The sequence below is a fragment of the Trematomus bernacchii genome, unplaced genomic scaffold (genome assembly GCF_902827165.1).
Source record: "Trematomus bernacchii unplaced genomic scaffold, fTreBer1.1, whole genome shotgun sequence".
Lineage (NCBI taxonomy): Eukaryota > Metazoa > Chordata > Actinopteri > Perciformes > Nototheniidae > Trematomus > Trematomus bernacchii.
Genome location: NW_022987685.1, coordinates 2,501,755 through 2,527,139, shown reverse-complemented (window position 1 = coordinate 2,527,139; position 25,385 = coordinate 2,501,755). Strand labels below are relative to the sequence as shown.

The 25,385-nt window shown below is 40.9% G+C and overlaps 1 protein-coding gene across 2 annotated transcripts in view; it reads right to left on the bottom strand.

Annotated features, from left to right (window-relative positions):
- adamtsl3 (ADAMTS-like 3) overlaps positions 1–25,385 on the bottom strand; it is an 89,093-nt gene that overhangs the window by 19,494 nt on the left and 44,214 nt on the right. For both annotated transcript variants that reach the window (XM_034136758.1, XM_034136759.1), the window contains exons 3-8: positions 11,449–11,576; positions 6,465–6,510; positions 5,906–6,142; positions 3,917–4,043; positions 3,680–3,754; positions 2,674–2,831 (exon numbers count right to left, since the gene is read on the bottom strand). In XM_034136758.1, the coding sequence (XP_033992649.1) occupies positions 2,674–2,831; positions 3,680–3,754; positions 3,917–4,043; positions 5,906–6,142; positions 6,465–6,510; positions 11,449–11,576 (771 nt within the window). The remainder of the gene's footprint in view (positions 1–2,673; positions 2,832–3,679; positions 3,755–3,916; positions 4,044–5,905; positions 6,143–6,464; positions 6,511–11,448; positions 11,577–25,385) is intronic.

Here is a 25,385-nt window from a genome sequence, read left to right as displayed (position 1 = left end):
CATGACTGCGCTGCTGTTTATGATTCTAACACCATAATAAAGTTTGCAGACGACACCACGGTGGTAGGCCTGATCAGAGGTGGCGCGAAGCGGCCTACAGGGATGAGGTACAGCACCTGGCCTCGTGGTGTGCTGACAACAACCTGGCTTTTAACACCAAGAAGACCAAGGAGATCATCGTGGACTTCAGGCGGGACAGGAGCCATGCACACACCCCCATCTGCATCAACGGAGTTGCAGTGGAATGTGTGTCGAGCTTCAAGTTCCTTGGCATTCACATCTCGGATGACCTCACGTGGTCTCTGAACTCCTCCATCCTGGTCAAAAAGGCGCAGCAGCGTCTCTACTTTCTACGGGGCCTCAAGAAAGCCCACCTTGGTCCCAGGATCCTGGTGGACTTCTTCCGTTGTACCATCGAGAGCATTCTCACTAACTGCATCATAGTGTGGTACAGCAACTGCTCCGCCTCAGACCAGAAATCACTCCAACGAGTAGTAAAAACTGCCCAATGGATCACCGGCACCCAGTTACCCACCATTAGGAACATTATCCTCAAACGCTGTCTGGGCAAATCCAGGAACATCATCAAGGATGCCTCCCACCCCAACAACAGACTGTTCACCCTCCTTCCACCCGGTAGGCGTTACAGATGCCTCCGTTCCCGTACCTCCAGGCACAGGAAGAGCTTCTTCCCCGAGGCTGTGACTCTGCTGAACTCCTCTCCATTACTCACTAGCATCATTGCACTCACCTGCACTGATTAAACTTACTTAATGGACATTTATTTGCACAATCGTGTTACTATACATATAACCATTTTTTATTTCTTCTTATAATATCACTGTTTGTACATACAATCTGCACTTGCACTCTGTTAATACTCCGTTAATATTCTGTCAATACTTACATCTGTATATTGTAGATTTTATCCTCATTCAATGCTCCCTGTATTGTCAGTATTTATAATATGCACCTTGTTTTTATTTATGTATAGCACATCTTGCATTTCTGGTTGGATACTAACTGCATTTCATTGGCTTGTACCTGTACTTTGCACAATGACAATAAAGTTGAATCTAATCTAATCTAATATCTGATTTCGTCAATTAAAAGGCCCCCTATTATACTGTTTTTCATCAATATATTATAGGTCTCAAATATATACAAATCATGTCTCTGAAGTGTTTGGCTCGAAATACCAAACAGATCATTGTAGCATCCCATAATCCCCTCTGTTTCAGCCCTGTTTCAAAAGTGCTGATTCTCTGTCTGTTACTTTAGATGAAAATAAGGAGCCACTCCCCACGCCCCTCAGAGATATAGGAGGAGATTCAGGTGATAAGGTGGGGGGGGGTTACCTTGGTTGGTGATTGGCTAATAGTTGCACGACCCAAAAAATCGTTATGACATCATAAAGTGGCCAAAATCTGATCAGCTCATTTTCAGACAGGTTTTTATATATATCAGGACAAAAAGAGAGCATTGAAAAGAATGCCTAAAGCAAGACTATATCTACATGTATGTATCAACCCCGCTGCCATTCACTCACATTAAGTGAAGTGGAGACTCTTTAATATGATTTTCCGTTTCTCCAACCTTTCCAGCACTTCGATATGATTTGGCTGTCTGCCTTTTAACAGATTAGGCAATTATGCATTTATAACTCCTCAGATTTCTGTCTCCGGAATTCATATTTATTGTCTGATCCCGAGTTGTGTGTTTATGAAGAGGGAAGTTTTCACAGGCGTTTCCAAGTATAACTCTTAATGTCCACCCACTGGCCCTAGAGTGTCAGTATGTGAGTGTACGTGTGTAATGCATTCACAACACACACAATGTAAGCTCTGTCAAAAATAATCCTATGCTCCAATACTGAATGATGAGGGGAATCTATGAATATGGATTTATGAAGTGTTATGTTTTTACACTTACTGTATAGTGATTATTTATCGAGCCCTGACATCCCTCGATGAATCAAACACACATTTTTCACGTTAAGCGGAGGGGAAATGAAGAGTTGAGAGATAATTCTCTGTGGACTCATCACTATGAAAAACTTGTTACACAAATATAATTATTATTAATATAAAAATATTGGATTTTTTCTTCTCTAGTTTGAAACTCTGGGTTTATTGCTTTTTTTTTCCTTTTCATTATAATAAGCTAGTAAAGCTTTTTCATTATGGTTTTGTTTATTTTCTCTTCCATCCTTTACTGTGTTGTATTAACTCATTAATTTTTTATTATTTTCTATTTAAAATGTTGTATCACTATTACAAACTCTTGTAATTATTTGTAATTCTCTTTCCTAATCTCTTTTTTCATTTATGTATTTGTTATTAGTTTTTTGATTATTATGCATTTGTAACCAAGGTTTTTACATATATTTGTTGTCCCTATTGCTATCTCTCCTTTATTTTATTAAAAATAATTATTTATTTTCTCCATACATTTTGTTACATTTAATTATTTCTTATACTAATCACTTAATTATCACTACTACTAGCTCTCCACCTCTCCATGTATTAAGGTATTTATCAATGTACATTTTCCTGTCAAGAAATGGGCAACAAAAACTGAATAGCTTGGTCTTCTTCCCCGAAAAACTCAATTAACAAAACCGTGGAGGAAAAGAATTGAGTACAGCTTTAATAGATATACTTAGGCTCTTACTTTGAGAGTGAAATCTGCTCCAAGTGGGCCGGTGATTCTCAGGATCTCCTTATCGGAAAGTTTCTGGAAGTCCAGGGTGGTGTTCTCCAGCAGGAACTGCCCCGATTTATCCAACACCAGCTCACCTTTCACCCCCTGCAGGGTCTTACTCTCCACGTCTACAAAGAGGAAACAAAGTGAAAGCTTGAGCAAAATGAAATGTATAGGTTAAAATACAAGAAAAATTCAACATCTTCGATCATCATAATTTCTTGTCTACATTTTCCATCGTTACTGTCAAACTAACTGAAACAGCTAGGAAGAGCAGTGACCTCTTCACTGTTTGACCTCCCCTTATCCCTGGCCTAATAAGGGTCTTGTGTGATTTCAGCAAGGACTTTTCAACAAAAACAATGGGGGAAGGCGGGAATCAGCAACCAGCAGACACATGGTTACAATTTAAGAGCTTTTTGGCCAAAGAGAAAGAGGGAAATATTAAATGAAAAATCTGTCCATTCAGAAAATCTTTCGACCTGGCCCAGGAAACAATCTGTAAACTAAGCGTGGAAAAAAGCTAGATGCTGAAATGGAACATTTGTTATCGATTTGAAACAGTGTGGAGTCTGATGCCAGCACTTTGACACCAGAGAGATCTGCTGGAAGCCTCACACCTTCTCTGAGCCAGGGCAATGGGGAAAAATAAATATCTGGTTATTCAGTGCTGAGCTACTTTCAAAAGCAGAGCCCAAAATGTCATATATTTCATAATGAAATGTTGACTTCACAATGCTTTTTGGGCGAGATATTCATTAGAGGTCAAGCAAGTATAACTTATAATGGAAAAGTCATATTTCTTTTGAATCGCAAGTCTTTAAAACACAACATGACCGGCAGTAAAACTCCCAAAGCACATGCAGAAAACTTGTGTTTAATGTGCAGGTATTTGGCGATAAAAAACACAGCCAAATACAAATATCATGTTCAACTGTTTTGGATGGAAGGGCACCCTGGACCTACCAAGACTTACACAAGTGATCCGGGCCTTTCAGGACCAGGCGAACATGACGACTCTTAAAGGGGACGGCAACAACCGTGTCCTCAGCTGCAGTGAGACATTGAAAAAAAACAGCTTTAAGTATATCATTAATAGTTATACAGATCACCAATACAGATACAATAAGAAAACTTACTGATTTGACTAAGAAAGACTGCAGTCGGACAGAAGGTGATTATTAATTGAATTTGTTGAAGTGAGATACTTTACTTTTTCCTGATGCATGCTGGGTCTTGTAGTGTCCTCGCACCAGTCTGCAGGATGAGCCGTCTCCATTGCACACACCGCAGTTGTCCTCCTTCACTGCGCTCCCCAAGTCATGATCACAACCTACAATCTATCACACATAGACAAATACACAGAGATACTCAGATCTTGTACTTCAGTAAAAGTACCAGAGTGTAGGAATACTCTGTTACAAGTACAAGTCCTGCATTCAAAATGTTACTCAAGTAAAAGTACAAAAGAGTTAGCATCAAAATATACTTAAAGTACCAAAAGTAGAAATACTCACGATGCAGATTGGTCCATTTTAGAATAATGTATATAATATGTTTTGATTATAATTAGTGATGCGTTAAAGTGTTATCAAAGGCAGTAAAGGGGCTGCAGGGTAGCTTGTGTAACTACTGTAAAGTCTTATTTAAGTGTAAACTGTATTAATATAGCACCTTTCACATAATTAATTCAAATCTGCAAAGTAACTAAAGGTGCAAAAACAAAGTAGTGGAGTAAAAGGACACCATTTACCTCTGAATTTTAGTGGAGTAGAAGTAGAAAGTGGCTTAAAATTGAAAATACTCAAGTCAAAGTATCTCGTAAATGTACTCTATACCACTGCAAATACATAATTCATAAAAAAACATTATCCAAAACTTGTCCAGCAATATGATTTCTAATTTTCATTTTTATCAAAATAAATAAACTGTGAAATAATAAAAAGAAGAACAAAGATACTTGTAAAATTCCCAGTAATATTATGTGGAGTTAGTTAAAGAAGATGTCTTCCTTCATACTATTGAAAGGTTATAGTAAAAATATCAAACCATCCCTCAGGGTTCTTCCATATTCAGACCAGATGTATTGCTTCTACTCCTACAATAGCCTGCTTAAACTGTCCCCCAGTGTTTTGTTTAAACATCATCTGCAATCATGCCTAGTTGATTAATGGAGTTTTTAACTATTTCTGTCGGTAAGATAAAACCAGAACCACAGTGTGATAATAAGCCTGGTAAGAGAGCCTCTGCACACACAACGAATGGGACGTCATTTCATTCAACCGGGAGAAAATGCATTGTAAAGTGTTTCCTGTACTGTCACTCAGATATTATCCTCATTAAAGATTCATCTGTAAAGCAGATGTGGAGACGTTAGTATTGTTGGTCAACCTACTGTTTAAGTTTTATTGTTTAAATAACAATAAAAACATGTGTTATGTTTTTATTTCATTTCTGGCACAGAGCATTTGTCTTAATTAATGAGCTAAACAAGCTAATATTGTGTGGACGAGAATATACTTCAATAAAAGTAAGATATTCAGTTTTAGGGACTGATTTCAGCTTTAAGTTGTATAAAAAAAAAGGCAAATGCTTACAATTCATGTTCAAATAATCTGATTAATCTCAAAAGGGTGTCTCAAATCAAATTGTCAAAGGATAGTATCAAATCAAATCTGAAGTTTTAATGATTCAATTAAAACTTTACATTGATCAAGCTGCATAATACTCGGACCACATCACCCCTATCCTCCCGACTTCCACTGGCTGCACATCAAACGGCGCATTGACTTTAAAATCTTCCTTTTCACTTACAAAGCCCTCAACAAGCTTGCCCCCTCCCCTACCTCTGTGACCTCATCCAAGCTCCGGACCTGGGGTAACAGAGCCTTTGCTTACTTGCGTGTAAAGCGCTTTGAGCACCAGGAAAAACGCTATATAAATAACATGTATTATTATGTTTGTCCTAATTTTCTACAAAAATGCTTTCAATTTGATCTAAGCCTGGCAGACTGCACTCTGGGGGATGCATTTTGCAGATTTTCTTGATAAGATTTATCAAAACTATATTTATTGGTTTCTTAAAAGTGTGTCTTTAGACCCTCTATTTTGCCTACATAATACAGTAAGTGTGGGGCTTATCATGATAGATACATTAAAAAGAAGCAAGATGAACTCCTCACAGTGGGATTCTTCCTCCTACCTGGCACACTCCGCTGATGCACATGTCCAAAGACTCGGTGTAGCAGCGGGTCCCGTCCAGCACTTTGGGGGCCAGCTCCATCACGAGGCCCGAGCCTTTCGCTTTGCACTTGAGAGCGCAGGGGTTGTCGGGGTCATTGTACACAGGAAGCCACTCGTGGTACTGACCCTGGTACCGCACGTCTGCGTGGGCCGAACACTGCTGGGCACGGAAGTCACCGGCCTCTGGAGGACAATCCTGAGGGGCAAAGAAAATGTTAAGCCAATTTCTATAATTAGTGCAAAGACTATCTGTAATACTGTAATAACTGTAATGCAGGAGAATAGCGATTGCTGAATGTCAAAGTAGTGGCCGCTAACTGAAAGGAGAACTAGAGTGATGTTCCCCTACTTAACTTCTCACTTTCTCTCAAACAAGAGAATCATACATGACTTTATTACACCCTTCGACCATAAACCTTGGTAACCTAGTGACAGTTCCACAACTCTTATCACAATGTGCTCAGCTCATTTCATTAAGAAAAAGGCCCATAAAAGCTTTTTGAATTTGACCAACTTACCACATTACTGCAGGTGCGATATTTGATGTTCTGCCCTTCACAGGTCCTGCAGAAGAAAGAAATCAACATGTGAGTACACGGGCTTTGGAGGTTAATGATGAAAAAAACACAATCCAAACCAGCCATCTTCTCCAACTATTGACTCTTTTTCGGAATCCTATATTGATGATGTAACAACATTTAAGGGCTTTGTGATATATTTGCTAAAATGTAATTTCATTCCAATTTTGTGATGGTCGATGTTTGTGTGGAGAACAGGATGAAAATAATTCTTGCAATATTGCAATAGAGCAAATTACGATTGATTTCAAACTTGCATAGCCTACTTGAGGAAAAAAAAGAATAGGTCAAAGTCTGAAAATGAACTTCCTCAAACTTTAGATATAAAGGTATTAGAACATGTTTAAAACAGAGTCCATAGGTACTCAAAATCCAAAAATAAAATACTAAACTCTTTTCTTAGTGGTCGGTGTGGTCATCGCTTTGTAAGCCAACAGAAGTGCACACACAGTAGTAGAGCAGAGTGGCGTCTGCTGAACAAATCGGAGCGGTTTGGACCACGACAGTCCGTAGTGTCTTTACCCAAATGATTTGAGCTAACCACTTATTGAAAATAAGGATTCCTTTGTGCTTTGATGCCGAGTGATGATAAACCATTGATGGTGACTATGATAGGCCTATTATCCGAGCCCCCAGTGGAAACTAATCAAAGGATTTTCTTTTGAGTTTTGGAAACTCGAGGAATTCCAGTGTCGTCGTCCTTTAGCTAATCTGGAATCATGATTGGAGGCAACATCGTGGAGTTTGGACTCACGGAGGAGCGAAGGCTGGAGGATTTTGTACAATATTATTCCAGAGAGCGGAGGGAGTGAATGTGAAGTGTGTGGCATGGGCATGGCAGGAACATTAGACTCCGTTACGTATCCAGATGGTCCCCTCTGCCAAGCCAAACAGCGGGTCACGAGGCTCGGACCCAAACAAGAGCCTTTCAAAGACTCCAGAGACACGAGCAAAGAAGAGCAATATATGAGGCAAAGGGAATAAAGTGAATTTCCCTTTTCATTTCCTCTTAACTTTGGAAGCTAAAGTGAAGGCTAAGCAGAAGTCGGGCCGGGACTGGAGATTCATCATGGCGTCATTATAGGTTAGGGATAAAAACGACTGGAGCACATAACACATAACTCATAGACTATGGCCATGCTCTTTCCTGCCAAATATTCACAGAAGACACAACTACATCAATAAGACTGCATAGAGAGTGAAACTAGCATCTAGCATGCCAACAACCCCATTTTTAGACAGGAACTCAAATCTATAGTAACCATGAAAAATGAATTCCCTTTAAATATTGGATATGCATTAAAGTTTTCTTGGCTCATAATGTCTATATATATGTCATCAAGTCTTCTCACTAGATTGAAAGTAATTGCAACCGGGCTCCATGACCTTTGCCATAATATTGATACACTTGAGGTGGGTGGGCACATGAATAGTTCAAAAAATAGTCCCCGTGATCAATTTGGGAAATTAAGAGCATTCAGGACATCTAGGAGGGTTCATATAAAGTTGAGAAAGATGAAAGAATAGTAGAAAAGTGAAATACTTATTTCCTTTGTCAGTACGTTTTTTTGAAAAGAGCGATGAAGAGAGATCATTATATTTTGAGGATGACAGATAATGGGTCTTTTAACTCCTGACATCTCATAAAGTGCATGTCAAAGTCTTCACTTATCCAGTGGAATATCTCTGAACCCACAAGATGGATTGGAAAAATTATTCGTACAGACATTCATGGTTCCCAGACGAAATATCTACGTGACAAGCTGACTTTTTGAGATGTTTTAAGCACTGCAAAGGCCAATAAGGGTGGTCCCTTATTCTGTAAAGGACACATAATCAAGGTGCCAGGCCCAACTTAATTAGGGCAGCTAAATGAGTCATTCCCTTGGAGAAAATGCTCTTTTAACTACCACCCCCATCTAAAAACAAGACTTTATAACACAGCCTTGCCTGGCGTTGGTGAACATTCCACAGTCATTGAATGCTACTGCCTGTAATTTCTGCTAATCAGAGACCCAATGAAGAGTAAACACATCCTCATCTGGGTGAGAAGCTATTTGCAACACTTATATACGTATTTAACTTGTTCCCCTGCATAGGACTGTGCAGCTTTATTTCTTCATGTTGGAAGGTTTTAATGGAGTAAGTCTGCTAATAATTATTATTTTTATTATCTGTAAATCTGCTGATCGTTTTCTAGATTCATTGATCTTTTAGTCCATAAAATGTAAAAAGAAAAAGGGAAAAATGTCTATTCCAGTTTCTCTCCAAGGTGATGTCTTCAAAGGTCTTATTTTGTCTTTCTGAACCAAAACACAAACACTTGAATATGATATAAAAAAGATACAGAGATGAAATCACTATATTTGAGAGGCTGAACACAACATTATTAATACATTATCAGAATGGTTAGCAATTATTTTCCCGTTGATTTGAAAGTCAACTAATTGTTTCTGCTCAATAATAGGGTACATGACTTTTTCAAACATTCAAAAAAAGTCAAAATAAAGTCAAGGCTGGCCTCAATTTGATAAACAATAAAAGACCAATATGACCAAACCACGAGCCTCGTAAAAAAAAAAAGAGCAGCGCTTTCTCTCGCCATAACACTCAATCCATATGTCCACACTCGCTTCCAATGCTGTTGTTAATAATGGAGATTGTGATCAAGTGAAGGGGGGGACTAATGAGGGCCAGCAATCTGTGCTGTGCATGTGCGGTTGTCTCACTCGTGTGTTTCAATATTTGGTCTGTGTGTGTGTGTGTGTGTGTGTGTGTGTGTGTGTGTGTGTGTGTGTGTGTGTGTGTGTGTAAAGGTCAGGGAGTTGGAGTGGTATTGGTTTGGAGGGTGTCGCAGGCCCGTTTCCAGCCTCTCTTTCCAAAGAGTCACACACACAAGGGGCCTTGTGCTGGGCTTTTTTTTTTTTTAATGACGCCCGTTTGATCTGCCACCCGGTCCCAGGCTACCGCTCCCGTGTTCCCACGCAACAGCAGGGTGAGGCGGGATGAGGTGGGACGGAGGGTCCGACCATTTCCTCCCCAAAAAGAAAATACATACATTACTGCTACTGCCAAACAACACACGAGTTTGTAAACATACCCGCCGCGGACTTCTACACCACCTACATCCCACATGAGGCTCAGACCCCAAACACCTCTTAACACGTCAATTGCTTTTACAGCCAGGAGCGTTGTAAGGTGTTCCTGACCAAAAATAATCTGGGCAAGCAGAGAGAAATGACCGCTGCTGATATCATTAAATGAACTCCTCAAAAAGCCATTGACCTCAGTGTTTACAGAGTAGCACATGGGGGGTCTGGCACTTTCAGTTTGAGGTTTTCACAGCCTCATGCTTTTCAGCCTGGCTCCCCAGCACCAGTGCAGACAGATGGTTAAGCACCTTATGGTACACCTCAGGTATGATCTGCATTATTGTTTTTGTCTTTGGATAGTTGTAATGTTTTACGATCTCCCTCTGAACCCCAAACACTGAAACAGGGGCGACTTTGGCAGCATTCCTGGCTACCTTTAGCGAGAGAGCAATACATTCGGGGAACTGTAAAATAGAGGAATGCAGTGAAGTCACCCCGCAGCTATTTCCCAGTCAATAAATGTGACAACATTTTTATAGGAAACATACCCTCTCATTCCCTTTTCTCCTATTTTTTCTTCCTTAAATCCACTTGTAATTGACCACTCTGTCCATTACACTTTGCCTCAAGCTTTAATCTCGAAGTGCTCAGTTAGCTTGAAGCCTAACCAACCGGGCGACTTTGGCACCAGGATGAAAGGACAAAGAGGTCCAAAGTGCAAGTTCAAGTTCGTCCCCAGACTTAAGCCGAGATGATGAGCAGTGGGAATCAAACCAACATGGGTTCCCAAACTCTATCACAGTAAAGTTATTAAAAGTGACATGCACTTTGGCAAGATACATTGATTGTTACTGTATGCTTTGATTTACAATAAAAAAGGGTCATTACTGAAAATCATATCCCCATTGTCACTGATTAATTCAAGATTAATTCTCATATGGCCGTCTAGACAGCACTAGGAGGTGGATGGGCAAGTGATCTCAGTTGACCCCTCAGGGCTATTTAACAGTCACATTACAGTCATATGTATTGTGAGCACTCTCACTGTAGCCCATGGGAATGGAGTGAGATTTACTCACACTATTAGGGACGCTGTCTGGATTTATTTGGCAGAACGGCCCTGAGCAAAAAGAAAAAGAACCCCCCCACACTCCCCTCCCTTCCCTCTCTCGAAATCTTAAAGCTGTGATATGGCACTTTAATGGAAACCAGTCCAACCCCAGTCAGGACTTAGCTCTTTATAAAAGGGAGATTACCTCGGATAGTGTTTTAACACACACTTACAAATTGTCGCGTTTACTTAAGGTATGCTTTACTCTAAGTATGGAGGGGGCTCCAAAAAAGGAATACCAATTATTTTCAAGGGGCTGTTTTTAATCAATTTATCATATTTAGTTATGCATTTAACAAACAATTAAGAAAGACATAGTTCAAATGTGTAAGTACAGTACATGCTTCCTTAGAGTACATTAGACCAACTCTGATGAGTGATCACAACAGATATTGCTTTTGATTGGTTTAACTAGCAAGAAGTTTACATTTAGTAAATGCACTTTTGTTTCATTACTTAAAATCATTACCTTAAATTCCATTCTTGTGCCACATTAGGTGTGATTTTGAGGCAGATATTATGATTACAAATGTTGCATGAGTATCACCAATGGTGTTGCTTGAAGATTCTCTCAGACCAATCTAAGGTCTTAACCTTGATTAAGGTGGCACCAACAAAAACACCAGGTACCCTCTACAACATTTGCTCAAATAAAACCCAAAATGGCAAGTAGACCATGCTGTGGAAACATCCCTGTACGTAGAGTATGTGTGAGACTTACTTGGAACTGAGGCATCTTCTGAGAGAGTATGAGGCGCCTCCTCCACAGGTCCGGGAGCATTCACTCCATGAACCCCAGGCGTCCCACAGAGTGTCTCTGTCCTCCTCGGATCGCGCCGTCCTCGAGCTCTACAGGCAGAAGAGAAGGAGGAAGTGATGATTTACCCATGAGAGATCTGTCATAGAAACCATTGAGCAGTTACCATTTTGCATTCTCACTTTCATCACCACATCCATTCAAACCAATGCAATGTTGTCTTTTATATTGTTTATCATCATCTCTGCAAGTCCCAACCAAACTGATTATTTCGTATCCCTCTTGTGCGATACAATATGTGGCTTCCTTGGTTTAATCAGGACACGCAGAAAAGTCAGAGCTGCTATCCTGAATTAAATTCCATGAGCTGCTGAAAAAGAAACACAAGTGCATGTGACAGGATGAGCAAGAGTGCAAGAGGAAGTAATCAAAAGCGCTCAACTTTTCCCCTTTTGAATATCTCAAATGTCATTCTTCAGATTATGAAAAGTTAGTCCTCTCTTTAATTTCGGGCCTCTCTTGTGTGTCCCTCTGCTAATTGCATTGTGCTGTATTTGGCAGCAGAGGTACTGTAGGGCTATTACTGCAGGATCCAAAGTCAATATTATGAGAGGATGAGTCCTGCAAGGACAATGTGGATCTCAGATGAAGAGAAAAAGCCAAGAAATAAAAGATCCTCTCCACCCTTATCCACCCTATCTTAAAATATTTGTACTACTCTTTGCTTTTCAAGGCCTTTTTGTATTTCCAGATTCGATTTGACTCACCTTGCTCTAAAGAAGGTGTTTATTTGTAAGGCTGGCACTGTCATCTGATGTGGATCACCTACTGCTTCACATGAGTTATGTTTCTTTGTCTTGGCTGTGCTCAGCAGCAGAGCTCTTCTCAATGCCCTTTGCAGGTCTGACTGAATGAAGTCAGAGCGCTACGTTACAGATTCAGATGGAGTGAAAAGGAAAATATATTGCTTCTGCGATCTAGAACAAGGGCAGCTTAGCTCCGTGGAGGTATTCCACTCAAAGCTGCCAAAATAGCTGGTTCTATACCTGTTAAATGGATGAAAACCTGGAAAATGAAAGAAAAGACTTGGAACCAAGACTGGGACAAATCATCCACCTTCCATGGCAGCAGGAATGTGGTTTCAAAGACGTGAGGTGCAAACACATTCAATAAAATAATCTGCCATTCAACAGAGGCTTTAAGGCTTCGAAAAGGAATAGATGGGTCCAAGAGAAAATTATCATTTTGTAAAATAACCTGAACACTTAGGCAGTCATTATAGTGTAGGTGAACCATGAAAGATTATTTTAAGTTTTCAAAAAGGCAGCTTTTGAGTGCTATAGACATAGCACGGGATCTGTACACCAGTTTGTCCAGCAGAGTTTTTGAAAGTGACCTAAAAATCCAAAGTCCTGCAGATTAGGAATGAAATGTGGTGCACAACAAGCCCTACTACTCTAAACACACTGAATAAGCCAGAGAACATTATGTGTAACACCTGCCCTTCAAAAAGATTTATGCCCACTGAGCTGACAAATAGTTTACAGTGAATGTCCAGCCTTGCGTTTGAGATACACAGCCTTGGGATTTTAGAAGGAAAAACTCAGGATACGCCGAGTTATTTTGACCTCTTTGGCCCCTTTTTCCCCCAACAGCATGGCATTGTGCTTGGTCTACAAAGATGAATGGATTTCAGAGGAAAGCAGAATCGAGGTAATAATACTGCCTCGATTATTTTCTTTGGGTCACGGTAGCAAAAACTCCCATGCTGTAAGCTACGGAGCGAGGGTGGTGGGTTCACGTTATTAAAAGTGCGTGGGGACTGATATAAATGGCTGTCAGTGCTGATGACGCCTGAGGAACAGCAGAGGGGAACGGAGAGACCTAAACACGCCGCCAAAAGGAGCACGCAGCCAAACGCATCGGCTCTACTTTCTGCACGGGCCAACTATTCTCGTGTTTGGATCCACGGTAAATAAACACAGGCAGTGCTCTGGGCAGCCGGTTAACACACCACCTTAATTCTCCTTTGAAAAGCAATCAGTGCATTTTGACCTCATTTACGGCTGGGAGCTGTGTGTTGCGAAGCCAAGAGGGCCAGAGGCAAAACAAGGCTGGTGAAGACAGAGGAGGGGACGGAGGGATGGAGATGTGGAGGTTGTTTGGCTGACGGTGCTGCTATTGTTCTCAATAAAAAGGCGGAGGAACACAAGGCTCACGGCAGTCCTGCTGGGATTTGGATCCAATTATCAAAAGGCTCGGGTATCGACTTGGAGCCTTCCTAACCTCTTTTGCTCTGGGGTTTTATTTGCACTGTAACACTAGCATTTACACAACAAAGGAGTGACATTTAGACACATTTGTTCTCTGGCTCTTTAACTTGGAGAAAAACAGCAAACATGTGACCACAAAAGGCCCCTGTGGCTGTCAGGCATCCAAAGTGGAAGAGAGGAAATGAGCACATGATAAAAAAAAAAGGCCAGTGATCCCCATATTATGTTATTCTGATGGACAGATTCTATTTAAGTCACCTGTCAGCAGCTGAGACTAAGGACATTTTCCTTGAAGATGGAAAAGTCCTCGGCAGGGGAAAGAAACCAGACTCTGGAGCCTTTTTTCGCAGACTGTGTCAATATACACACGATGGCCTTTTCAGTCGGAAAGACATACGATATTTTGCACATCTGCTGAATCCCTTGTCGTCTGCTCCACGCAGCACGCCACTGTACTCACCGTCGAGCAAGGCACTCACTGTAATGTAACAGGGAGTGCTAACAAACACATGACAAGTCTTCTTTTGTGACTTATCAACAACAAAGGAGGCATAGGGACGTTTGAGCCAAACTCAATAACACAAGTCAGCTCACACTAACTGCCTTGTTAGAGCTGAAATGACTCCACCATCTGAAGAGTGCATTTCTGCTGCATAAATCACTTCATCCAAAAATACATGCAGACACACTCCTACACAGGAAAAGCAATCTATTAGAACCCCACGTGACAAGTATTTAAATGAATACATTGAATATAAAAGACAATGTTTTTTTTGTTGGATAAAGATTGAGGAAAATATGAAACGTTACAGTACCAGGATGAGAAGAGCTGTCACCAGTAGCTTGCAAGATACAACATTTCGCTCCATGCCTCCCAGAGTGTGTGAGTCACCCTCTCCGGCTCTGAGTGTGTGTGTGTGTGTGACGCTCGGCTCTCCGGGTCACTCTGAGTCGCGTCTGACTGCCTGCCGGCTCCTCTCTGACTCGCTCCCCTTCTTCCTCAGGAGTAAGGGGAGGGGAGGAGGGCTGGGAGTGTGTGCGTGTGTGTTTTTTTTGTGTGAATGTGGGGGGAGTAATCGGACAGGATCCGAGCCCCACAAGTCCTTCAGGTCTGGCACACTAGCCAATCAATAAATGTGCCTCAGTCAAGCATGCTAGTTCAAACAAGGAACAGAGCCAGCTGCAACCTCACGTGTGTGTGTGTGTGTGTGTGTGTGTGTGTGTGTGTGTGTGTGTGTGTGTGTGTGTGTGTGTGTGTGTGTGTGTGTGTGTGTGTGTGTGTGTGTGTGTGTGTGTGTGTGTGTGTGTGTGTGTGTGTCAGACAACAATTGTAAACCAATTTTCTTTCTTCCTTTGATTCTTTCCATTTCTTCTTCTAAAATCTCTGCCTCTTACACTCCACTTGTCTCCTCGTTTTATTTAGCTCATGCTGCTGTTTTTCATTTCTTTTTAGCTCTGGACAGCTTTGCTCAGTCTACTGCCAGCACTGTGTTTTGGAAATGTCAAAAATTCTCAGTTGTACGGAGCAAGATAATCTACTAGCATGTTTTGGATTTTGATTTTGACAGCGTTGTTTTTATGAATATGTTAAGAAAAAAACTGAAATGTCCATGCATGCACAGATATGCCGACTCCAACACATCTTAACAAAAGGAGCACATGTCCGGCTCCTGACTGTGTTTGGTTTTACAAGGAGTTACATGTGAGATCCCCATGTAAAATCAGATGACATAGTCCAGTCACTGAAGCTATCAGAATAGACCTCTCAGCCATGGATACTTTTTTTTAGATTTCTTTATGAGCTAAAGGTCTACTTCAATAGAGCCTTTCATAACATCTGGCAGCTTAAGCTAGGGAACATTTGCACTGTGGAGGTGGGGAACAAGCCAGGTGTCCCCTGGAGGGACAATACCTCTGGTTATAGAGAAAAACAACCGGCGAGATGGACAGCTCTTGGCGCAGAGGGAATATACTATTCACTGAGTGACTTTCCAGTTATAACTTCCTGAAATGGCAAGAGACAAAAAGTGAAAGGAAGTCGAGGTCGGTGCCAACCCACTGGTGCCCCTTCATGTGACTTGCAAGGTAGCAGGCTATCATTCAGGAATCCAGCCCTCACTTTCCAAAGACAATAAAAACCCCTGTGCCCTTCAAATCAAGACTTCAAATCCAAGCTCCCAATCAAACACCAAATCAAAAACCACATGATTGCTATCAATTAAGGCTGCGAGGAATGTGCCGCACTCCAGAGCAAATAGTCAGCAACCCTAATCACAACACTAGAGCGGATGTCTCTATCATTAACCAGCTCACACACACACACACACACACACACACACACACGTTTTATACTTGAGAAATACACAACAAACCATTCTTAACCTGCTGCTGAAGGTATGGGAATTAGGTGGTTTGACTTGAAGGAGACTACATACTGGGGAATTATCCACATCCAACTGGTGTATTTCGTAGTGCCAGCGGGAGGGATGAGGACTTGCACGTTTTGACAGAAATGATACCCCCTTCTCATATTTGCTAACATATGACTACAGAAAATAAACCGTGGCATCGGTGATGTGCCCAGAGTTTAAAACCAAACACCCGAGGAGGAAATTAACGTGTTTGACTGACACCCACTTGGAGCCAGCTCTCTACCACAACATTGCTTGAGGTGTCTCCTCACAGTTTAAACAATAATCTGTGAAGACGATGAGGTGAGAAAAAACAATACGGTGCATTGTTATTTCACACAAAGGCCGGCTTGGGTATTCGGTTGCATGAGGGGAAGCATGCAAGTGGTTAAGGAGATTAGAGAGAACTGATTGCTTGAAGACAGACAGACACTCTCAACCACTATTTTTTGTAGATTCGGGGCATCATTTCAATCGGTTATGATAACATCGTACTCCCTGAAGCAATTATTGAGATCCGGGATCACGGAAAAATCACTTCAGCAAAGTTCACAGGGAAGGATAGAGGAGCAGGAACATCAGTTATGGTTTGAATGATCAAAACACATTTATTTGGAAACTAAAAGTAAGTGCAAAATAATAATCCCTCATTGCACAGAAGACTCTCAAATGGTAAGTAGATGTACTTAATGTAAACTCCACCACTGGTTGTTCATCCTTGTACATAGAAGGGTTAGGGTTAGGGTTTAGACCCTAACCCTAACCCATGAGTTCAAATGTATTTAATTTCTTTAGATAATGTTGGAAAAACCAACCAATTTACCCTGCAAGATTCCAACCATACATACATTCTTGCTTCTCACTCTTCGTAGGGTAACATTACACTAGAAAAGCTCTCTCTTGAGCAATATAACATATAAATGTTAACCGGCAATGTTTTCAGGTCTTGTAAAAAGGTCACTAAGGCTTTCCAAGCAGCAGAGGTTTTACAGATCCTTCCCATCACTCCTCTGTGGAGGAATAAAGGGTCAAATTAAGAGATTGCCATATTACGGGGGAATGACCAGAGTTAACAGCCCAGAGTTCTCAGTAAGAGAGACAAATGGAGCTAAAGTTACCAAGGACTGACTCTAAGTTACACTCAAGAGCCCAAACCATTGACTCCCACGAGGGGACTTAAATGGCTCAGGCGGGATCAATGGTAGCCTCCCGCCAACCCCCCCCCCCCCACCAGCACGCCGTATGTGCTCCAGGCAAGATTTACACCAATGCCATTGTCTGAAAAGCTTTCTGGGCCACAGTATAAAATGTTTTACCAGGACAGTGATTTTACGACATGCAGCTGAAAACCAACCACACTTCACCAACCCCCCCCAAAGAGTATTAAAATTAAGATGTAATCAGCTTAATCCAATTCAAGCCAGATGGGAGGTGAGCTGAAAAACAGCAACTGAGAGAAAGCAGTAGTACAGTGCTTTCAAACACTCCCACAATATTTTCTTTATTCTTTGTAGTCTTTAATGATTAGCTTCAAAGTTTATTTTCTTCCCATGAACTACTTGAGTATTTACGATTATGATATGGAAGGGGGGGGTCGATTGAAATTCTGCAATATTTGGTTTCAGTATTTGTTGGTAATCTGAAGATGACAGATTTACGGAGCCATATAACATCTTGCGAGGATACTGTATCACGGTCGACGGGGGAGGATGAACAGCGCTGCGAGCAAGGCCGTTTTAGGGATAAATAATGTGCTCGGGGGAGATGCAAACGCCAAGTCGGCCTTTAACGGACCCATCTCTGCTGGCTCACAGTCCAGGAGACCTTCTGACTGCAACTCCCTGCAGCTCCGCGGAGGAAGACATTTGTTCTGCCTGGATATTGGTCCCAGAACTTTATACGGCATGAATGAAAACAAAGTGATTTGTTTCTCAGGATAGCAGCTGCGTTGCACAGACCTGGGAACATCTGGTGACGTTGTCTTGGAAGTCTCAACAAAAGGTAGATTCAATGTTAAAATGTATTTTACATCTGCTATTCAAACAGGACAAAGATATACAGCGAGGTTACCAATGGCATTAGTATGCTGATAAGTTCATGCTAAAAAAAGGCATGCTAACTTAAGAGCGGAGAACACATCAGAAATGTACTCAAGAAATAAAATCATTAACTGCAGTCTTCATAGTGACATTTTGAATAAGCCAGAAACCATAATCTGATCCCGCCTGAGCGAGCCTCGAAAACTCCCACAGCGCAGAGGACGAATGGGCCACATAATTAAAGAATCAGCAGTGACATTTACTGCTTCCTGAAACTGCGTTCATACGTTCCCAGCACCAAGCTTTTCCCATTAGCACATTCAGGAGAGCTCGTATGTTTTTAGCAGCTTTTCTGATGATCTCCATCAGGGTCCCTCTACACCAACAATCCCCTCGAATGAATCCCTCAAGTTTAACCCAATCGCGGCCACTGTGGCGTTTTTAAAGAGAGCATGACAGGAGGGGATGGGTATAAATTAGCTATGTAAAGCTGCTGGAGGTTACACTGGCCTACAAAGGTGGGCTGGAGGAACGCTCAGCATCACAGGCTTATTTATAGACTCCCTGCCAGTATCAAGCTTGACTGAAAACCTGTGCTTCAGAATGGAGACCATATTGCCATATCATCTGGATGTTATAGCTTTTAGTCTGAAAAGTGAGTTCGATACACCATTTCAATTGAAAGCATCTGAATATGAATGTGTTAAATGAACTTGTAGGTAGGTAATGATGAACCCATAGAGAACTAGGAGGGCACTCACAGTGCAATGGACAAATGCAACATATGCAATATTGTGGAAAGTGAACAATTATGAATGTATCCCGTGATTCTGACCGGCTCCAAAATGTATTTGGTTCTTTCTCAGCTCATGGTACACCCTTTCAACGAGTTTCATGAAAATAAGGCCAGTTCTTGTTCTGTAATCCTGGTAAGAATTTGAATATGCATTTAACAAATTGTTTTAACTTATTAGTTTACTAATTATAATTATTGTTTATTTATGTAGGCTTTATGTTTTTACTTTTATTTTTTATTTTAAATGCGTATAATAGTTTTTTTAAACATTATTATTATATTGCTACGAGTTCATCTACTTAAACTGCCGGTAAAAAAACAAGTGTTGTACATTGAGCAAAGAGCATGTATGGACAATTTAAGTAAGTAAATAAAAAGTTTACAAATTCTGTATTACAGACACATTTCAAATACAAAACGTCCTTGGTGAAGAAAAAGTCCAATAAAAAACTGAAATTAATTTCCCATAGGTACCACTGCTGAATGAACATCCTCTGCATGTCCTCTCTCTCCTGGTCCTGTGAAACTGAACAGAAGACACCAGCGCTGCATCTGGGCCCATTCACATTCAACACCCAGCCTGGCCTTGTCATCCCTCTCCCCCCCCCTCCAACGCCTTCCTGTCTGAGTGATTCATTTGTTTTGGTTCCTTCGTTCATTTTAAAATAAATTATCCTTAAGTATGGTCTTGAACTTTACTTCCAGATAATACGACAACATGTCAGTGGAAGCAGCTGTAACATGTTGGTCTTCTTTAATCAGTGAGCATTAGTAATGAAAAGGTTTTATCTTGTCGTCAAAAGAACAAAAATGGCTTTTCTTAGAGGGCTTATTTTACCCCGTGTCGATTTTCCAGATTGAAGACGCCTCGGGAACAAGAGACATTCATATTTCACCCATTACAGACGTCCCACTAATACATTTGGATTCTTCAGATTTTTACAGGGACTTAAACTTGTCACGTGTCATATCTACACTTTTTTTTTTTTTGTGGGGGTGGAAAAAGTTCCACCACTGCGATGACAATCAAAGTTTGGATTTTGACCAAATCCTTTCTCTTAACACATCTAGACAGCTCTCTGGCTCACATGAACAGGATTTTATGTCAGTTCAAAAGTTTGATAACTTAATCCCCATCTTAAAAAGTAGGACCAAGTTTGCTTTGCTCAAAGGTAGTAGATCGGGTTTCTGGGACTTTTAAGAAGTACAAACCCTGCTCAGCTTCTTAAGGGAAACATTGTGTTATAATGAAGAAATATTTCAAAGGCTTGCGGTAATCAACGCTGTGAAACCAAAGATTTTTTTGGCTGCAATAGGCTCCATCAGGACTGCAGAACTGTAAATATGACATGCACGGTCATGTCAGGATCCATATATACTAAGTCGGAGAAACTGGAAGAATGATAAAATGGAAAACCCAGTTCAAAACATGGAAAATGTTGATAGGATTTTCTAAATGCAAACAGCTAATTTGTGTTAATTTCACAATGCCAGGAGACATAGAACCTACATCCAGACTAATTACTGCCTGTATGTAATGACAGCTCAGAGAAACAAAGTTCAAAGCAGCGAAACAGGTCTTCTTGAAGTGCGGACATGAAACAGGCTCTCTTGTTAACCTCTTTCGTAATTGCAAAACGAGACACAACAGTTCAACAGTAATTTTTCAAGCAGAGACACCAAGCAGCGACTCCAAATAAAAAAAAGGCACCTGGTTTGTCTCAGCAGCTTATTATTCATGATGTGCGAGTGTGGAGTATTTACACTTGAAGAGAGTTGAAGCGCTTGTAGCCGCAAGAAGACGTGTCTGATCTCCTGAATGTGCTGCACACGGCTAAGGTTTCAGTTTTAACCTCCAAATTGAGCCACATCGGTAACATGTGTTCTTCATTGTCGAAAATGTATTGTGTGTTGTCTTTGGCTCGGGGGAGCATCAGAGAAAGTGATAGTAATATGATGAAGGTGGTCAAAGGAGGCTTTAACCCTTGGAGCGTCCTCTGAAATCTGACATTTTTCACTTGGTTTTAAAAAATGATGTAATAACACGCAGAGCGAAGTGTGTACTTCAGTTCCTTCTTACGACCTGCGCCTAACCCACAAATATGGAAACAATTAAAGAGAATAGATGACACCTCCAGCACATTGTTCCAACTCCCTGAGAAATACATAAACTCACCAAACCTTTTATACGCATGCTATGAGGTTTTCAGCAAAACCACTTCTGAAGCGATTGCTCATTTCCTGATGAAGGCAGAAACATGTTGGCTTCTATCATTATTGTGCAAATAAGCAGTGTATAAATCGGACAAAAACGTGCTTTGTTGACCATACTAATCACTGCCTGTCAGAAAAATGTATGTGAAACTTAAAGTTCCCACACTGAATGTGACAGTGAAGTAACGATGTTCTCACAATCATTCTGACCAAAGTAATTTCCCATGTAGGGTATTTTACCGCTTAAAAATCTCACTAAAACACACTGGAATCACTTACATTTCTTACCAACATAGATGTACAACTCGGGCTTTGAAATGATTTCTGAACATTATTTGATCAGCTCAACATCGTCACAAAGATTGAGACATGACGTCAGTCCTTATGCAACGCACCTCTCGGTCCATAACTTGCCATGGTGCTGGGGGGTGCCGACAGCTTTTTTTAAGCAGCCACACTTCAACACATCGGCTGGGCTTTGTCTTGCAGCAGCCACATTCACAGAGAGGAAACTATCCACAATGCAATCGAGCATTCCTCACACATGTGCTTCTGTAATCAGCTGACAAACACATGGAAGATGCAAAAAAATCAGGATGATGGCATGAATCCATTATAATGTGTGAAATGATATCATAAACGGATCAATTCAGTAGGCTGATTTCACTCAAATGTGAATGAGATGATACTGAATGAGTGGAAAAGGAGCACATGTAGTGACTCATACACACTTCCTTGTCATCTGCATTTTCTCTCTTTTTTTAAACTGTCACTCCATCAAGTCGTCTTTTCTCTTTCCATCCATCTTGTGTAAAGTTTACCGGATAGCATTTCAGCTCGGGCTGTCGAAACCCACGGAGTAGATCTATATGGAAAAGAGCTCTCACACGCACGTCTTCCTGCCATCCGTTTCCAAAACCAAATGGTGTATCAAATACAGAGCACTCACTATTAGGTCAATAAGGAAATATGGCCCACAGGACACATATTATGGTTTTTCACCAAAGCCTCAAGATAAACACCATTAAAAAAAATGACCTACTGTATCTCTCCATATGTTCCCTCTGACAGCAAAGAAGACCTTTACGGCTACTGGAAAAAAACAAGGCTGTTGTAAAAAAACGCAATGCCAAGTTTCAAGAAACCCTGAATCCAGGAAGTGTGACCACAAGATAATGGCAAATGAGAATATCTGACATCACTGCTCTGTATATAACCGGAGGCGACGCAGGAGCGGCACCCTCGCCAACTGAAGAGGAGGATCAATGTTGCCAAGGGAAAGCTTTACTAAGCAGTAGCACAGCCTAATATTTAGATATATTTATGAATATTTTACCTTTATCAACCTCATTGTTGAGATGTCATACCTGGCACTCATATTTAAGGGTAGATAGACTCACTAAGCAACTATTTGGGGGACATATTGATGCATTTTCCCCTCAAAAGTGACACATATTTCCTTCAGAAGGTGGTGGAGCCCAAAAACAGAGCGAAAAGAAGAATACAAATGTGATTCAAGGGCCAGGAACTCCAGAGGATGAACATGTTGGAACCATGATGCGCAAGGAGACAAATGTTTGTAACACATCAACCTTACAGATGATGATAAATGATGTGTTAATGGTTTGCTTCTGCTGCCCAAGACAGGCCAGAAAGGAAGTTAACTCAGTGGTTGCAGATTCAAAACTGTTCAGTTAGCCATTTTATGATGCGGCCTAAACAGCGTTCTTCTACAGCACATAACAGTAACAATTCTCCATGTCCTGAAGCCTGTGGGTAGTGATTGCAAGGGGAAATGTCAAATTATATATGATATGGAGTTACAGGACTTGAATAATAATTGCTGCTCGTCATGGGAGCCTGTATCGGAGTATCTGAGGGTTTTGTGGGTGATGTTTGGAGTGAGAGCTGGAGAGACAAAGAGAGAAACGGAATATAAAAGAGATGAGAAACTGTGAGTGTGTGTCTGTATGTAATATATATATGTATGTTAGCATGCCAAGTTATACATCATTTCCTTAAAGACACTATGAGAAAAGTTTATATTGCAAAACTCACGCCTCGGGCTATGTCCCCTTTGTAGTCCTGTTGAAATGTGGAAATCACATCTAGTTTCCCTTTCACAGTTTACAAAACAAAATCAGCAAGCGCACGCTCGTGAAAAGAAACCTCATGTGTCCTAGCTTCTAGTCAAAGCTTGCCCAGGTGATGGAGAGGGAGAGGAAACATTAGGATGCATGACTGAAGAGAAACCGCACAGGAAGAGAGCTGCAATGGATCAGTGCACCCCCATCCCATCGCGCTCCCACATAAAAACCCTCTGCCCTGTTTTCACAGGAGCTTTTGGGCTTACAGCCGTCTAAATATGCTACTGTAGTCAACTCCCTACCAGCGAGGTGTTATACTGCTCAGACAGTAAAGCTGCACAGCAGGAGAGGAGATGGACAGGAAAAGAAATCCCATAATAATACCTCGCATTGCTTCTTCCTATCCTGACCAGGAATTGGAGCTATTTTCAAGATTCTCTCTCTCTTCTTCTTTTTTTTTTTTAAACAACAAAAGGGCAGTAGACGTTTCTGTAAATAAGACAATTAAATATGAATGTGTGAAAAAGAGAAAGAGATCAAGCACAGGCTTCTCAATCACTGAAATGTTTCCTGTCCCAGCCTTGACAGCTAAAGAGCAGCCTCTTGTGTCAGAGAGACAAAAGTACAAGTCATTTTAGAGCTCATGTTTCATTCATTTTGAAACAGCTGCAGAAGGGACGCCTGAAGGTCAGTTCTGCCATTCATCTGAAGTGCGAATGAGAAGTGTCATGGCTGTGGTCAAGAATTCCCAAAATGATGTCCTTGGGCTGAAGTCGAATAGTCCATTTAGCTTAGGAACCTTCCTAACGGAGTGAAATGACCCGGAAGTCCCTCAGTGGCAGCCATGATAAGTGCCGTTCGAATTCTCTAGTCTAGATGATAGGAAAGGAGGTTTCAAACTTCCTTTATAACCTCCTTTAGCTTAGGAACCACTGGACCTCCCTCACCGAAAGGAGAGGAGAAAATGCTGCCCCACAATGCCTTGCAGCCGCATCATTTGCCGTCACACAACAGTCGGCCGTTCACGGAAACAACCGATTATGACCGAGAAATGATATCATGAAAGTTACGGTGCTTATTAAGCATTTTAAAACGTATGTGGTAAGTTGCCAAAGTGCTTTGTTTTGAACGTTCATCAGTATTATAATCAAAAAGAGAAATATGAACGTTAGTTTTTACTGAAATGATCAAATAAAGTCAACATTTCAGTCTTTACTGAGCTGTGTGGGGTTTGTTCAACTTTTAAAAGATGTTTGAATGGTGATATACACAGTGATAGATGTTAAGGACTAACGTTTATAATAAATACATTTGTATTGATTTTAAGATATTTTCATACAATCATATGTATTGGGATCATTTGTATTAATGTGGACCGGAGGGAGAGGGTGACGAGCATAAGTTTCACTTTCCTTTTTTATTTCAATTCCAACTTTGGTCATGAAGAATATGTTTCTCTGTTGTCCACGTTCATAAAGCATAAACCAACAGCATCAGAGCACGGTGCAGAGTCTCTAGATGAGTTTACAGTAGTCCCTCGTTCTTATTAAACATCCATGTTGTAGTCCGCTGTATAGAAAAGTGTAGTTTCCATAGTTTCCCCACAGCAGCAGACGCACATTTATGACGTCCGCTGGCGCATCCTAAACACGTCGGATAGTGAAAGTGCAGTCGGATTCTCTAAAGTACCGCAGTCTCTTCTCCTAAGTCCTTTTGAATTCTCCTATCCACTATCCCTTAACCCCGTGACGTTTCACTCACTCAGACTATTCGACTGCAACCATAGTCTTTTCCATTTTTAAGTGACCTTGATGGGAAAGGTCTTGAGGTCAAGGAAATGACTTAGGAAAAGATGACCCCATGGTTTTGTCTAAACCGGGTAACAGGGATGTGCACCCTCTTACCAAAATTGATATTTTCCCCGTAAATTGTTTAAGTGAAACCAAAAAACTATATTTCTGTATCAAAAACGGTATAATGACTCCAAAAATACTGGCTTCATGTTCTCGTAAGAATTTATCTTATATACAAGATCAGCGCCACAGTATTACTACATACTATATTTTTCAAAAAACCTGGAT